Source organism: Pongo abelii, chromosome 11 (assembly GCF_028885655.2).
Source record: "Pongo abelii isolate AG06213 chromosome 11, NHGRI_mPonAbe1-v2.0_pri, whole genome shotgun sequence".
Classification (NCBI taxonomy): Eukaryota; Metazoa; Chordata; class Mammalia; order Primates; family Hominidae; genus Pongo; species Pongo abelii.
Genome location: NC_071996.2, coordinates 141,053,962 through 141,067,034, shown reverse-complemented (window position 1 = coordinate 141,067,034; position 13,073 = coordinate 141,053,962). Strand labels below are relative to the sequence as shown.

General features: G+C 48.7%; 1 protein-coding gene across 8 annotated transcripts in view; it reads right to left on the bottom strand.

Annotated features, from left to right (window-relative positions):
* MLPH (melanophilin) overlaps window positions 1–13,073 on the bottom strand; it is a 65,490-nt gene that overhangs the window by 24,422 nt on the left and 27,995 nt on the right. For 4 of the 8 annotated variants that reach the window (XR_008523135.1, XM_024243428.2, XM_024243429.2 and 1 more), the window contains 4 exons: window positions 9,746–9,855; window positions 8,377–8,496; window positions 3,399–3,603; window positions 1,667–1,806 (listed from right to left, as the gene is read on the bottom strand). Coding sequence is in view for 7 of the 8 variants with exons in the window: in XM_024243428.2 (XP_024099196.2) it covers window positions 1,667–1,806; window positions 3,399–3,603; window positions 8,377–8,496; window positions 9,746–9,855 (575 nt within the window). In the remaining variant the exon portion in view is untranslated. The remainder of the gene's footprint in view (window positions 1–1,666; window positions 1,807–3,398; window positions 3,604–8,376; window positions 8,497–9,745; window positions 9,856–13,073) is intronic. The other 4 variants (XM_024243431.3, XM_054550031.2, XM_054550032.2 and 1 more) reach the window with 2 other exon arrangements.

Below are 13,073 nucleotides of genomic sequence, written 5' to 3'. Positions count from 1 at the left end.
CCCAGGAGGCGGAGGGTGCAGTGAGCCGAGATTGCTCCACTAAACTCCAGCCTGGGTAACAGAGCAAGACTCTTTCTAAAAAAAATAATAATAATACAGCCCGCTAAGGGTTTCACATAGCTGACAGATTATTTCCTCCTCTTGTAAAATATATAATACTTGATCAAGTATAAAATATATATTTTCATAAAAAGGAATGAAGCACCCATATGTGCTACAGCGTGGATGGACCTCAGAAGCATTTTGCTCGGTGAAAGGAGCTCGTGACAAAAGGCCAGATGTCCTTCTGTGAGTCCATTTACATGAAATGTCCAGAATAGACAAATCCACTGAGACAGAAGGAAGACTGGTGGTTGTCAGAGGCCGGGGACAAGGGAGACTGCGGAGTAACTGCTTCATGGGTATGGGATTTTTTGGGAGGGTGAAGTGTTTTGGAATTAGAGAGAGGTGGTGATTACACAACACTGTAAATGTACTGTCACTGAATTGTACACCTTAAAAGTTAATTTTTTGGCTGGGTACGGTGGCTCACGCCTGTAATGTCAACACTTTGGGAGGCCGAGGTGGGGGAATCACCTGAGGTCTGGAGTTTGAGGCTAGCCTGGCCAGCAAGGTGAAACCCCGTCTCTACTAAAAATACAAAAATTAGCCAGGTGTGGTGGTGCACGCCTGTAACCCCAGCTACTCAGGAGGCTGAGGCAGGAGAATCACCTGAACCCGGGAGGTGGAGGTTGCAGTGAGCTGAGATTGCGCCATTGCACTCCAGCCTGGGCCACAGATGGAGACTCCGTCTCAAAAAAAAAAAATAAAAAAATAAAAAAAAAAAATAAAATAAATGAATTTTTTGAAAGACTAAAGATTATTTTCTCCTAAATTCCATAAAATATTACTTTTTTCAAATTATAAAATACATATAAAAAATTTACCCTTTTATCCATTTTCAAGGTATTAAGTATATTTACATTGTTGTATAACTGTCACCACCGTCCATCTCCAGAACTCCTTTCATCATGCAAAGTACAGTCTCTGTACCCATTCAACACTAATTCCCCATCCCCCTTACCCCAGCCCCTGGTGACTACTATTCTAGTTTCTGTCTGTATTAATTTGACTAAGAACCTCAGATTAAGTGGAACCATATGGTATGTGTCCAGAGTGACTGGTTTATTTCACTTAGCAGTGTTCTCCAGGTTCATCCATGATCTAGCATGTGTCAGCATTTCTTTCCTTTTTAGGGGTGAATAATATTCCATGTTGCGTACATGCTGCATTTTTTTATCCATTCATCTGTCGATGGACACTTGGGTTATTTCCACCTTTTGGTTATTACAAATAACGCTGCTATGGATACGGGGATGCAAATATCTTTTTCAGTCCTTGTTTTCAATTTTTTGGGGTGTATACCAAGAAGTGGAATTGCTGGATCATATGGAAACTCAATTTTTAATTTTTGGGGAATGGCCATACTAAGACGGTTAATTTTCTGTTATGTGAATTCACTTCCACAAAAAATATTGTGATGATGTATCTCCATTAAGTAGGCTTGTGCAATTTCATAGTTTGAAAGTATTAAAAGCTGTAATTTCTCTAAAGTGACTTGGTGTGGAGGCAAAAAAGACTCCACGTGAAGAAATGACAAGACAGAAGTCTGTCCAGCCACCGTTACCTGACTCTCAGAGGACGCCCGGCCTCTCCGCTTGGAATGATGGGAGGCCATCATGTGAGCCCGGATGCTTTCCTCATCAGAGGTGTCCACGTCGGCCAAGTACTGCAGGGGCAGCTGCTCATTCCTGATGACATTTGACCCTTCAGAGTGAGAGTGGGTTTGAATTACTTGGAGTGAAAAGCTGAAAGCTGATGGACGTGTTTAATCCAATGAAGAAAAATGAGACTCAAAGGAAATGAAGACATAAGGGTGTTCATGTTACAGGGCTGAGGTTTCAAAGTCACAATAAGAATGGGGCAGATTCCACGACCACACACAAAGATCTTCAGGAAAAAAGAGGCCCTTGCCTGGCATTGTGGGTGGGGGTTAAGAGTGGACATACTTTGCAAATGTGCAAAGTAAATGTAATATGATTCCCGATTTCAAATTGCAGATAACACCAGATTCCATGATGAGATCATAAACATGTTGTTTCAAGCCACATTTTAGGTTTGTGATAATTTGCTATGTAGTCAACAGGTTCAGCCATCTCATTTAATCCCCATGACAATGGGATGAGTTAGACGTTATTAACCCCTTTTGTACAATGAGGAAACTGAGGTGCACAGAGGTTAAGCAATTTGTTCTAACAGCGCAGCATATCTCATTGAATCTCAGACTTTGCAGATTAGATGTTGCACTATTGAGAGACAATGCTGCCAGTGAGACTCAAGCACACACCTTTCTTACCACATTCACTAAGACTTTCTTCCCACATTCACTGTAAGACACTCCCCATTTGAGAGGCTGAATGTGTGTGAGAACCAGTGAAACAGACTGGCAGAGTGGGGCTCCAAACTCAGAACTGCCTGACTCCGAGGCAGCTCTCCCAGCACGACAGTCTCTCCCAGCCTCTCCTCCAGACTGCCTCCTGTCCACGTGCTCAGGGGACTTGAGATCACAGAGGAAATAAAACTGCTGTCCAGGTCTGCATCCTGTGGCTTGGCCAAAGTAGATTCATTTATTCACTGTTTTTGGGAGAAAGTAGAGCCCTGCCTTCCTCCCAAAGCCTCTAAGCTCCCCGTCAGCATGAGATTACGGCCCCTTCAGTACAATGAAGAGGCAGGCTGGAGAGTAGACGGCTTTCCCACACGCAGCCACTCGCTGTGGCTGGGGGAAGCTGGCTGCTGCTGTGATCTTACTTGCTCCTGCTCCGATGGGACATCTGAACTCCTGGACCCATGGTATGTACACCCTCGGGGTACCAGAAAAGACAGAGCTTTGGGGATTTCATTTCAAAGCAAAACTGACGACAAAGTTAAGCTGAGCAGATTTAGGTTCTCAGTGCTTAAAGATCTCCTGATCAACAGCCTTGAACCGACTGTGGGCCAGCAGCGGCAATGCCCAGATGCCCATCCTGCCCAGACCAGGATGGTTGGCCGGTTGACCAGTGGTTCTAGTCATTTCAGGGAAGCCTGCATGTCCCACCCCAGGCCGGCAGCAGGGAGCTGTGGGCTGGCCACCTCCTGTGCTGGAAGTTCTGAGAGTTACAGGGAAGTGCATATCCCGGTCCCAGGGAGGGCAGGTGTCCACGGCGTTTGCTGGGACTGCACGTCCTGGACAATCACGCCAAAGGAAGGGGCCTTTCAAATCAGCCTGTGTGTCAGCACAGGTCAGGGTGGTGTGGTTGTTCCTCAGTGACCCGCTCCCCCATGCCGAGCCCATCAGGAAGACCCTGGCCAAGGGCACCTACCGAGTGCTGCAGAGGTCCCCAGGGCCATCCTGTGGGAGCCTCCAGGCAGGCAGAGCTCAGCCAGGGCGCTGTGTCCGGAAGGCAAGATGCTGGTTGGCTGCTCTTCCGGACGGGACTGGCACCCAGAGGCCCCATTGTCAGCCTCCTCCAGGCCCTCAGCCTTGTGGGGGGCTGCCTTCTCCGAGCAGGACTCATCTGTGAGGGACTAAGCACATGGGGCTGTCAGCCTCCTCTGCAGGGTTTACTAGGAGGGGCTGCTGCCTGGAATGTGGGTCTTTCAATCTAAGCCCTGAGGCTTTCCGGGCACTTGACTGACCCAGCACTAGACACCCATCTGCGCTGGCCCCTGCTACTCAGTTCTCTTTAATTTCGAAGACTGTACCTAAAGCATATATTGCCTATTTGTTGCCTACTGACTGCCTGTTGCATGTGTCTGTGCAATGTTGGGGCTCCCAACGACACCCTGGACCAGGCATGACACGAGGGGATCAAAACTCTCCTGACACAGCCTCAGGGGCTCAGACTCACCCAGAGACCAAAGCTCTGAGGACGTGGGCAGGGAAGTTAATATTTTTGGGAGAAGGGTTCACTGTTACTAACTATGTACACCTTAATCTTTGAAGATCAGAACAGTGGGTTGGGGCTTCCTGGCACCTCCTTGGCTGTAATCCGGACATCCCTCCAGCAGAGGGGTCTCTGTGTTATGTCATTGTCCCCAAGGAAAGGAGGTGCTGAGGGCTTCAGGAAGCAATATGCCACAGTGCCCTTCCAGTTGGACTGTGAGCGAGGGGTGGAGGCCAGAGGAAATGCACGCTTAGGCCAGCCTCCAGTAAGAGCAGGACCTGTGGCCCAGAAACCAATTGGCTGCTGGCTTCCAGGACCCACCCTGCTTCCTCCTCCTCCTGGAGGGGTCTTCAGACCAGCCTGGGTGGACCCAGTCCCGCCCCACCTCTGGCTCAGCACTGCCTGTGCCCAGGGGATGCTGGGAATGGAGTTCAGGAGTTCACTATGAAGCCGGCCTTGGGCCCGGGCCTGGGCCTGGCTCTGTGCCCATAGCTACCTTCACTGCCTGCCTGTGAGTCTCATGTCTTCCAGGTAGAGCATCTATGATGATTAGTAATGAGTGTCAACTTGATTGGATTGAGGGATGCAATATTGATCCTGGGTGTGTCTGTGAGGGTGTTGCCAAAGGAGATTAACATTTGAGTCACTGGGCTGGGGAAGGCACACCAAGCCTTAATCAAGTGGGCACCATCTAATCAGCTACCAGTGAATATAAAGCAGACAGAAAAACATGAAGTGACAAGACAGGCCTAGCCTCCCAGCCTACATCTTTCTTCTGTGCTGGATGTTTCCTGCCCTCGAACATCAGACTCCAAGTTCTTCAGTTTTGGAACTCCGACTGGCTTCCTTGCTCCTCAGCTTGAAGACAGCCTATTGTGGGACCTCGTGATCATATAAGTTAATACTTAATAAACTCCCCTTTATATATATATGTATTCTATTAGTTCTGTCCCTCTAAGAAAACCCTAATACAGTGTCCTTGAAATGATCCTGTAGAGCGGAAATAATCAACTTGACACTAGCCCTAGTAACCGACACCTTACTAGCCCTATTACTACTAATAATCACATTTTGGTTCCCACAACTTAATATTTCTATAGAAAAATCCAGCCCCTATGAATGAGGATTTGACCCAATAGCCTCAGCCTGCCTCCCTTTTTCCACAAAATTCTTCCTAGTAGCCATCATATTCCTCCTGTTCGACTTAGAGATTGCTCTACTACTACCCCTGCCATGAGCCCTTCAAACAACCCACCTGACACTAATAATCAGCACAGCCCTTATACTAATTACTATTTTAATCCTAGGCCGAACCATATTACTTACCTGAGGCCTTCAAATACTGCTCCTAGTAATAGCCTCTTGATGACTTCTAGCAAATCTTACTAATCTTGCTTTACCCGCTGTCAGTAATCTAGTAGGAGAACTCTTTGTGACTATGGCCTCATTCTCCAGATCAAATATCACTATTATGCTTATGGGACTTAATATACTAATTACAGCCCTTTACTCCCTATATATGCTAATCATGACACAACGAGGGACACCTGTATATTAACAGTATTAAACCTTCTTTACACGAGAAAATACATTAATACTTATACATCTTGCACCCATCTTCCTATTATCCTTCAACCCTAAAATTATTATGGGGTTTGCATGCTGTAGCTATAGTTTAACCAAAACATTAGATTGTGGATCTAACAATAGAAGCCTGCAACTTCTTATCTACTGAGAAAGGATGCAAGAACTGCTAACTCATGCCCCTGTGTCTAACAACATGGCTTTCTCAGCTTTTAAAGGATTAGAGTTATCTGTGGGTCTTAGGAACCAAAAACATTGGTGCAACTCCAAATAAAAATAACAAACATGAATTATTCTGCTGCTATAACAGCCCTAATCCCCTTAATCTTACCAATTACTGTTACCTTAGCCAACCCCTGCAAAAAAGGTTCATACCCAAATTACGTAAAAACATCTATCGCATGTGCCTTCATCATTAGGGTCATCCCTACAACGATGTTTATATACACAGACCAAGAAGCCATTGTCTCACACTGACAATCCAGACTCTCAAACCCTCACTAAGCTTCAAACTAGACCACTTCTCCACAATATTTATCCCAGCAGCACTATTCATTATCCAATCTATTGTAGAATTCTCAATATGATATATAAACTCAGACCCTAACATTAATCAATTTTTCAAATACTTATTTTCCTCATCACAATATTAATTCTGGTTACCGCCTCTTTCAGCTCTTTATCGGATGAGAAGGTGCAGGAATCATGTCTTTCTTACTAACCAGCTGATGGTACGGCCGAGCAGATGCTAATACAGCAGCCCTTAAGCAGTCCAGTACAACCGCATCGATGATATTGGCTTTGTTTTAGCTATAGCATGGTTCCTCCTGTCCTCCAACACTGAGGATGTCAACACATATTTATTCTAGACCCCACCCCCAACCCCTTCCATTAATTAGCTTTCTCTTAGCAGCAGCAGGAAAGTCAGCTCAATTTGGCCTCCATCTCTGACTCCCATCCACCATAGAAGGCCCAACCCCAGTCTCAGCCCTACTCCACTCCAGCACTATAGTTGTAGCAAGTGTTTGAAGGCCCAACACCAGTCTCAACCCTACCCCATTCCAGCACTATAGTTGTAGCAGGTGTTTCAAGGTCCAAGCCCAGTCTCAGCCCTGCTCCGCTCCAGCACTATAGTTGTAGCTGGAGTTTTCCTGCTCATCCGCTTCTACCCTTCAATAGAAAATAATCTATCAATCCAAAACTTTACAATATGTCTGGGGGCCGTTACTACCATATTCACAGCAACCTATGCTGTAACGCAAAATGATATCAAAAAAATAGTAGCATTCCCCAACTCAAGTCAGCTGGGCCTTATAATGCTCACAATTGGCATTAATCAGCCACACCTAGCATTCCTTCACATCTGCACCCACGCCTTTTTTAAAGCTATATTATTATAGGTTCAGGGTCCATCATCCATAACATCAATGATGGATGAACAAGATATCTGAAAAATAGGAGGGCTATTCAAGACTCTACCCCTCACCTCCTCCTCCCTTGTTATCGGCAGCCTTGCACTTACAGGCATGCCTTTCCTCACAGGCTTTTACTCCAAAGACCTCATCATCGAAACCGCAAGCCCATCATACACCAACGCCTGCGCCCTTTTGATTACTCTTATTGCCACCTCCTTAACAGCTGTCTATGGTACCCATATTATTTTCTTTGCTCTAATAGGACAACCTCGCTTCACGACTCTGGTTACTATCAACAAAAATAACCCCTTCCTAATTAACTCAATTAAGCATCTAACAATCGGCAGCATCTTTGCCGGATTCCTCATCACCAACAGTATTATTCCTGCTTCATTCCCCCAAACAACCATACCACTCCACCTGAAGCTCACAGCGTAGATGTAAACACCTTAGGCTTCTTGCTAGCAATGGAGCTTAATCTCATAACTAATAACCTTAAACTAAAGTGCCCATTACAGATATTTAACTTCTCCAACATACTAGAATTTTATTCAGCCACAATTCACCATACAACCCCCAACTCAAGCCTATTCACAAGCCAAAATCTGGCTTCACTTCCAGACCTAATATAACTAGAAAAGTCTATACCAAAGACCTTTACACAAACCCAAATTTCAGCCTCCATTACCGTATCTACTCAGAAAGGCCTAATTAAACTCTACTTTCTCCCTTTTTTTTATCCCATCCCTTCTAATCCTACTCCTAATTATCTATTATCTTGAGTAATTTCAATTGCAACATAAATACTAACAAATAATAACCAGCAACTACCACTAATCAGCACCTTGAAGAGATTCCAGGGACAAAGGCCACACAGCTAATGAGTAAGGCGGCCACATGTCCTGTTCACCTGGACGGCCCCTGCGCATGCCCTGTGTCTAGGTGTGATCATTAATAGCTGCCAGTATCACAGGACTGTCCTAGTTTGGGCAATAAAGTGTATGTTCCCCTCCTAGTAAGATGGAGATGCAGGCATCACAGCAGGCACTGCCTGACTCCACCTCAGATGACCTTCTCTGTCCTGCCCTCCTGAGTCTCGGGGGTTCTGCCTTATTTCTGTGCCAAGCACCGATCCCTGGGCCCCAACTCATCTGTCCAGCCTCAGGGCCCTGCATCGTCCCCTGCTTCTCCAAGCTGCCTGCTCATATCTCCAGACATGCTAATCCTGGGGGAGTGTGAGGTCTCTGGATCCTGTCTTCCCACAATGGTCCCCTTCCCTGTCATGCCTTGGGAGCCGGGTGGGACTCTGCAGCCATCAGACACTGCTTCCAGAGTGCTGTCCCTCACCTGGGGCCTGAGCACTTGCCACTCAGGTTCCTGGGAGGGGCAGGGGAAAGACACAAGGACCCACTGACCTGTGGGCTGTCCCTGGCCTCAGGGACTGAGGACAGGTGCAGGGAGTGACCTTGAGGCTGAGTGGAGTCATCTGAGTCTCCCTCGAAGTTGAAGTCGTGGATGGAGAGGAGGCGCTTTTTCTTAGCAGGCACAAGACAGGGCAAGACTCAAGTCAGGGCTAGCTTGAGGGAGAGGACCAAATACCCTGCACCTCCCCAACCGCACACTCAGCCCCCAGGGTGGCAGGGCAGGCTCCTCTCCCAGCACATCTACTTCCTCCACTAGGAACGAACCTGACCAAGCCCAGAGGGGGAGCTGGTTGGGGGACTGGTTGGTGCTCATGGTGCCCATCCCACCCAGGACACGGGATCTGCATCTCCAGAAACTTGGCTGAGCTGAAGGAACACTGAGCTGAACCCCTGCCCTTGCCCCAGGGGCCCCGCCTAGGGGGCAGGCAAGGTGTTCCAGGGCTGGGAGAGGGGAGGGTCCCTGGGGCTTCGGATAAGGGGGGCGCAATGGCTGAGTGAGGCAGAGGTGGGCAAGCTCCTGATAGTTCCTTGTTCTTTAGATGTAAGAGCCTGCATTTAGTTCTAAACCCCTATTTCCTTATAATTCTGTTGATCCTTTAAACTTCTGTATCATGTAGGGAATATTCCAGGCACTGGAGGGCATTCTGGGAACTTCATAAATAGCATGAATCAAATGTTCTCAAACGAAAGATGATGACATTCCCCTTACAGCAGCCGCAAAGACCTGGTTCATGTTGAATGTCACTGGCTCATTTCTCTCCAAGCATCTAAGTCTGAACCCCTAGCCAGCCCCTTCTTCCAGCTGCTTCCCCTTCTTGCATCCCATCCCAAAACCCAGGGGTTACCTTGTTTGTCTCACCCACCCAAAATAAGTTAAACAATACGTGAAAACAGAAACACAAGGCTCATCGTTGGCAAAAAAACCCCAAAACAAACAAAACCCAGATGGAGAAAAGGTCTCAGAGGAGAGCCTGAGGGGTCCACTTTTCTGAAAGTTGCAAAGGCAGCTGTTCTCAGGACCCTCAAGAGCCCTCCAGGACCCGTGCCTGTCCTACAGCAGCCCCCTGCACTCACCGCACCTGTGTGCCCCCAGACTCTGGCCACACACTCAGCAGGCTTTGCCCATCCCACATACTGCTTTCGAGGTTTCTGATGGTGGAAGCACTGCTCCTGCCTGGTGCCCAGTGATCTCAGAGACTACTGAGGCCTGGGAAAGGGCAGCAGATTCTTGGTGCTCGTGCAGTAGCAACTGGTGGAGTTGTGGAGAGACCATCAAAGTTTTCAGGAAATCAGAACCTGACGTTCCAGCTGCGGAGTGGAATCGAGGCAGCTGAGGAGGGGGTGACTGGAGATGACTTACTTTTCTGCCAAAGGGCTGGGCCTGGGCCTGGGCCTCTGTGTCCCGTTCTCCATCCTCATCTGTCTGGTCGCTGTCTCCACTTCCCTCTTCAGATATCGGTTCAGGCCCAGCTGCAACAGATACCTGCATGACTCCACCCAAGGACAAACAGTCTGGGAGCAAGCCATTTGTCAGCCCATCCACCCATCCATCCACTAATCCATCCATCTACCTACCTATCCCTCCCTCTTTCATCCATTCACCCATCTATCCACACAGCAATATATCCCTTCATCTACCCATCTACCAATCCACCCATCCCCCGTCTATTTATCAATCTATTCATTTATTCACCTACCCGCCCACCCATTTATCCACTCATCCACCCACTCAATAGGCAGCCCATCCATCCATGCATGCATCCATGCATCAATCCATCCACCCACCACACACCCACCTATCTATCCTCCACCCATCTATTCCTCCACTCATCCACCCACTCAGTGGCCCATCCATCCATCCATGTATGCACCTATCCATCCATCCATCCATCCATCCATCCCTTCTTCATCCACCCACTCATCATCAATCCATCTATACATCCATCTACCCAATCAATCAGTGGCTCATCCACTCACCCACCCATCCACCCCTCCTTCCTTCATCCATGCACCCACCCATCAATCAATTTATCCATCCATCCATTCATCCTCTCAATCAATCAGTGGCCCATCTATCCATCTACCTACTCATCCACCTACCCGTCTACCCACTTATCCACCTACCCATCTTCCCATCCACCTACCTATCCATTTATTCATCCATCCATCCACCTACCACTCATCCCTCTCTCCTTCATTCATCTACTCATCCATCCAGCTGCCCACTCATCCACCCACCAATGCACCCATCCACCCAGACATCTATCTATCCATCCATTCATCATCTATCCATCCATCCACCCATCCACTTACTTATCCATCCATCCATCCATCCATCCATCCATCTCTCCCTCTCCCACAATCCATCTACTCACTGAGAAACATCCAGGGAAGGCTCTCTGCTGGCCTTTCATATACCTATCCAAACATCACTTAGAGCTGGTCTGAATTACAGTATAAAAACCAGTACACCGCATCAACGTTACCAATCAGTTGCCAATGTTACCAATCAATGTTACCAACAGGTCTGACCATGTCTGCAGGATTGTGCTTATTGGGCGATAGGAAGACCCTGGAGCTGTGGAGTGTGAATGAGGCCTAGAGCTAAGTCATGTTCTCCCAAACACATGGCTTCACCTGCAGGCTCATAGCATTTGTTGGTCAGCAGGCCTGACCTCATCACTGCAGGAAGGGAGGTGAGGCTCAGCCCTCATGCCACCTCTCCTTTCTCTGCCCCCCAGGGCTCCTTCCTCACACTGAGCTCCCAGGCCTGACCTCCCTAGCACAGCCCCACAATCTCTCCCTCCTTTCTCCTACTGACCTTGCCTTGGCCTGTGCTGTGATTGTGGTAAGTGATTTAGGAAAGGGACTCCAGGGTTTAGAGATAGCAGGCCCCGTGGACCATCTACCTTTCTACTCCAGGGGCTGCTGAGGGCACAGCTGGCACTGTGGAGGTCAGATCTTCTGGGCCCAGCCAGACCTTGCTGCCCCTGGACACCCTTGCCCTGGGACCTGCCCCTTGCTCTCTGTGCCTCAGGGGTCACAGGTGTGAACAAGCAGGCATTGGTGCATTGGAGTGTGCACTGTCAACTGCAAAGGGGAGCAGGACTGTGGGTGCAGGGCCCGGGTGGCCTCAGAGCCACCTTCACTCTCTGCTCTGTGACGTGGGAGCTGGCCTTGCACACCGCACCTCTGCCTTGCCTGCTGCTCTGTGAGGGCTCGGCTCGCAGTGAGTGGGAGTGGGAAAAGGAAGGAGAAGGAATGTCCCCCTTCCTGTGGCTTCCAGCACCACATCCTTGACCCTGACAGCTGGTCCAGCTTCATCACGGCCCCTGAGACATGGGTACCAGTGGGCGGCACCCCTGCCTTGGAGGGCTGGGTCCCACCCCTGGGTGGCCTCCTTGGAGCTGCCTGTTTCCATTAATCCCAGCCTCTGCCCTTTGCTTGCACCCCTGGTGGTTGTGGGGGACGCAGGAACTCCCGCAGTTACGACCTCTGATACCTCAGTATCTCCTTTTCCCATTCTCGGTTAACAGCATTTGAACCAGTTCCTTATATGAAATGACCCTGTGGTTTCTGTTTTAGACATTTCCCTGACTGGCCCACCTGTGATCCCCGCAGCTCCTATCCTCATCTCTCGGGCCTGAGGCCCCTTTGCAGGAAGCTCCTCCCTTGTAGTTTTCAGTCCCAGAGGCACAAGTGTCCCTATTCACTGGACTGGCTGTGCTGACTGTCCCCAGGTGGGGACAGCAGGGCCTGGCTCTTCCACAGCCCTACCCACAGGACAGCCCAGGATCCGGCACCTGGCGAGCATTCAGCGGATGTACTGAATCAATCACCGACGCATCTTCCAAAGCCTCCTGCGAGATGGAGACCTCACTGTGCACCTCCCTTCATCCACCCCCGAGTGCCGTACACCCTTCGTCGTGATGTCCACACCAGCTTACAATTCTACCACCGACTGAGCCTTGGGCAGCTCTGGGTTCTCAGGCTGTCGTAAGCCAGCAGTGATCTTTTACATGGGTTGGAAAATTAAGTCTCATTGTCCAGTTTTCCATTTACAATACAGAGACAGAAATAGTCAACCAATTGGCAAAACTGGAAGTCTGAACAAAGGACTTTATAACAAAGCTGAGATCAGGTGACAAGCACACACTGTTACCGCTTGTCCTGCCTGAAGCTGCCACTGCCATTCACCGCTTTGCTGCCTGTTTAGGAATGTCTGGGAAGATGCTGGGGTGAGTCAAGGGGACCGGCTGCCTCCCTGGGCTCAGAGGGCCTCAGTTTCCCCAGTAGAAGGAAAGATGGGGGAGGCAGCCTGGTACATTTTTTACTTAAATCTTTCTCTTAAAGATAAAAGCTGTCAAGCGTTTTAAAGAGGCCTGCAGGTGCCCGTGTCTGAGCTCTGACAGGTCTATTTTTATACACTTAGCAGATGCCTGCCTGGCTGGCAATGTTGTTGGGGCTCAGAAAACAATGCCCCCAAATGAGGGCCTCAGCAGCAGCCTCAGAAGCAAAGTTTCTCTCTGACCTTCTCCTGCTCTCTTGTCTCTCAGGCCCATTCTTCCCCAAGGCCAGCCACAGAAACTAGAATCCCTCTTCCCCAAGGCAGGACATAGAAACCAGTATCCCTTTCTCCCAAAGCCAGCCATAAAACATACAAATATCACTCTTTCTCTCTACTTTTC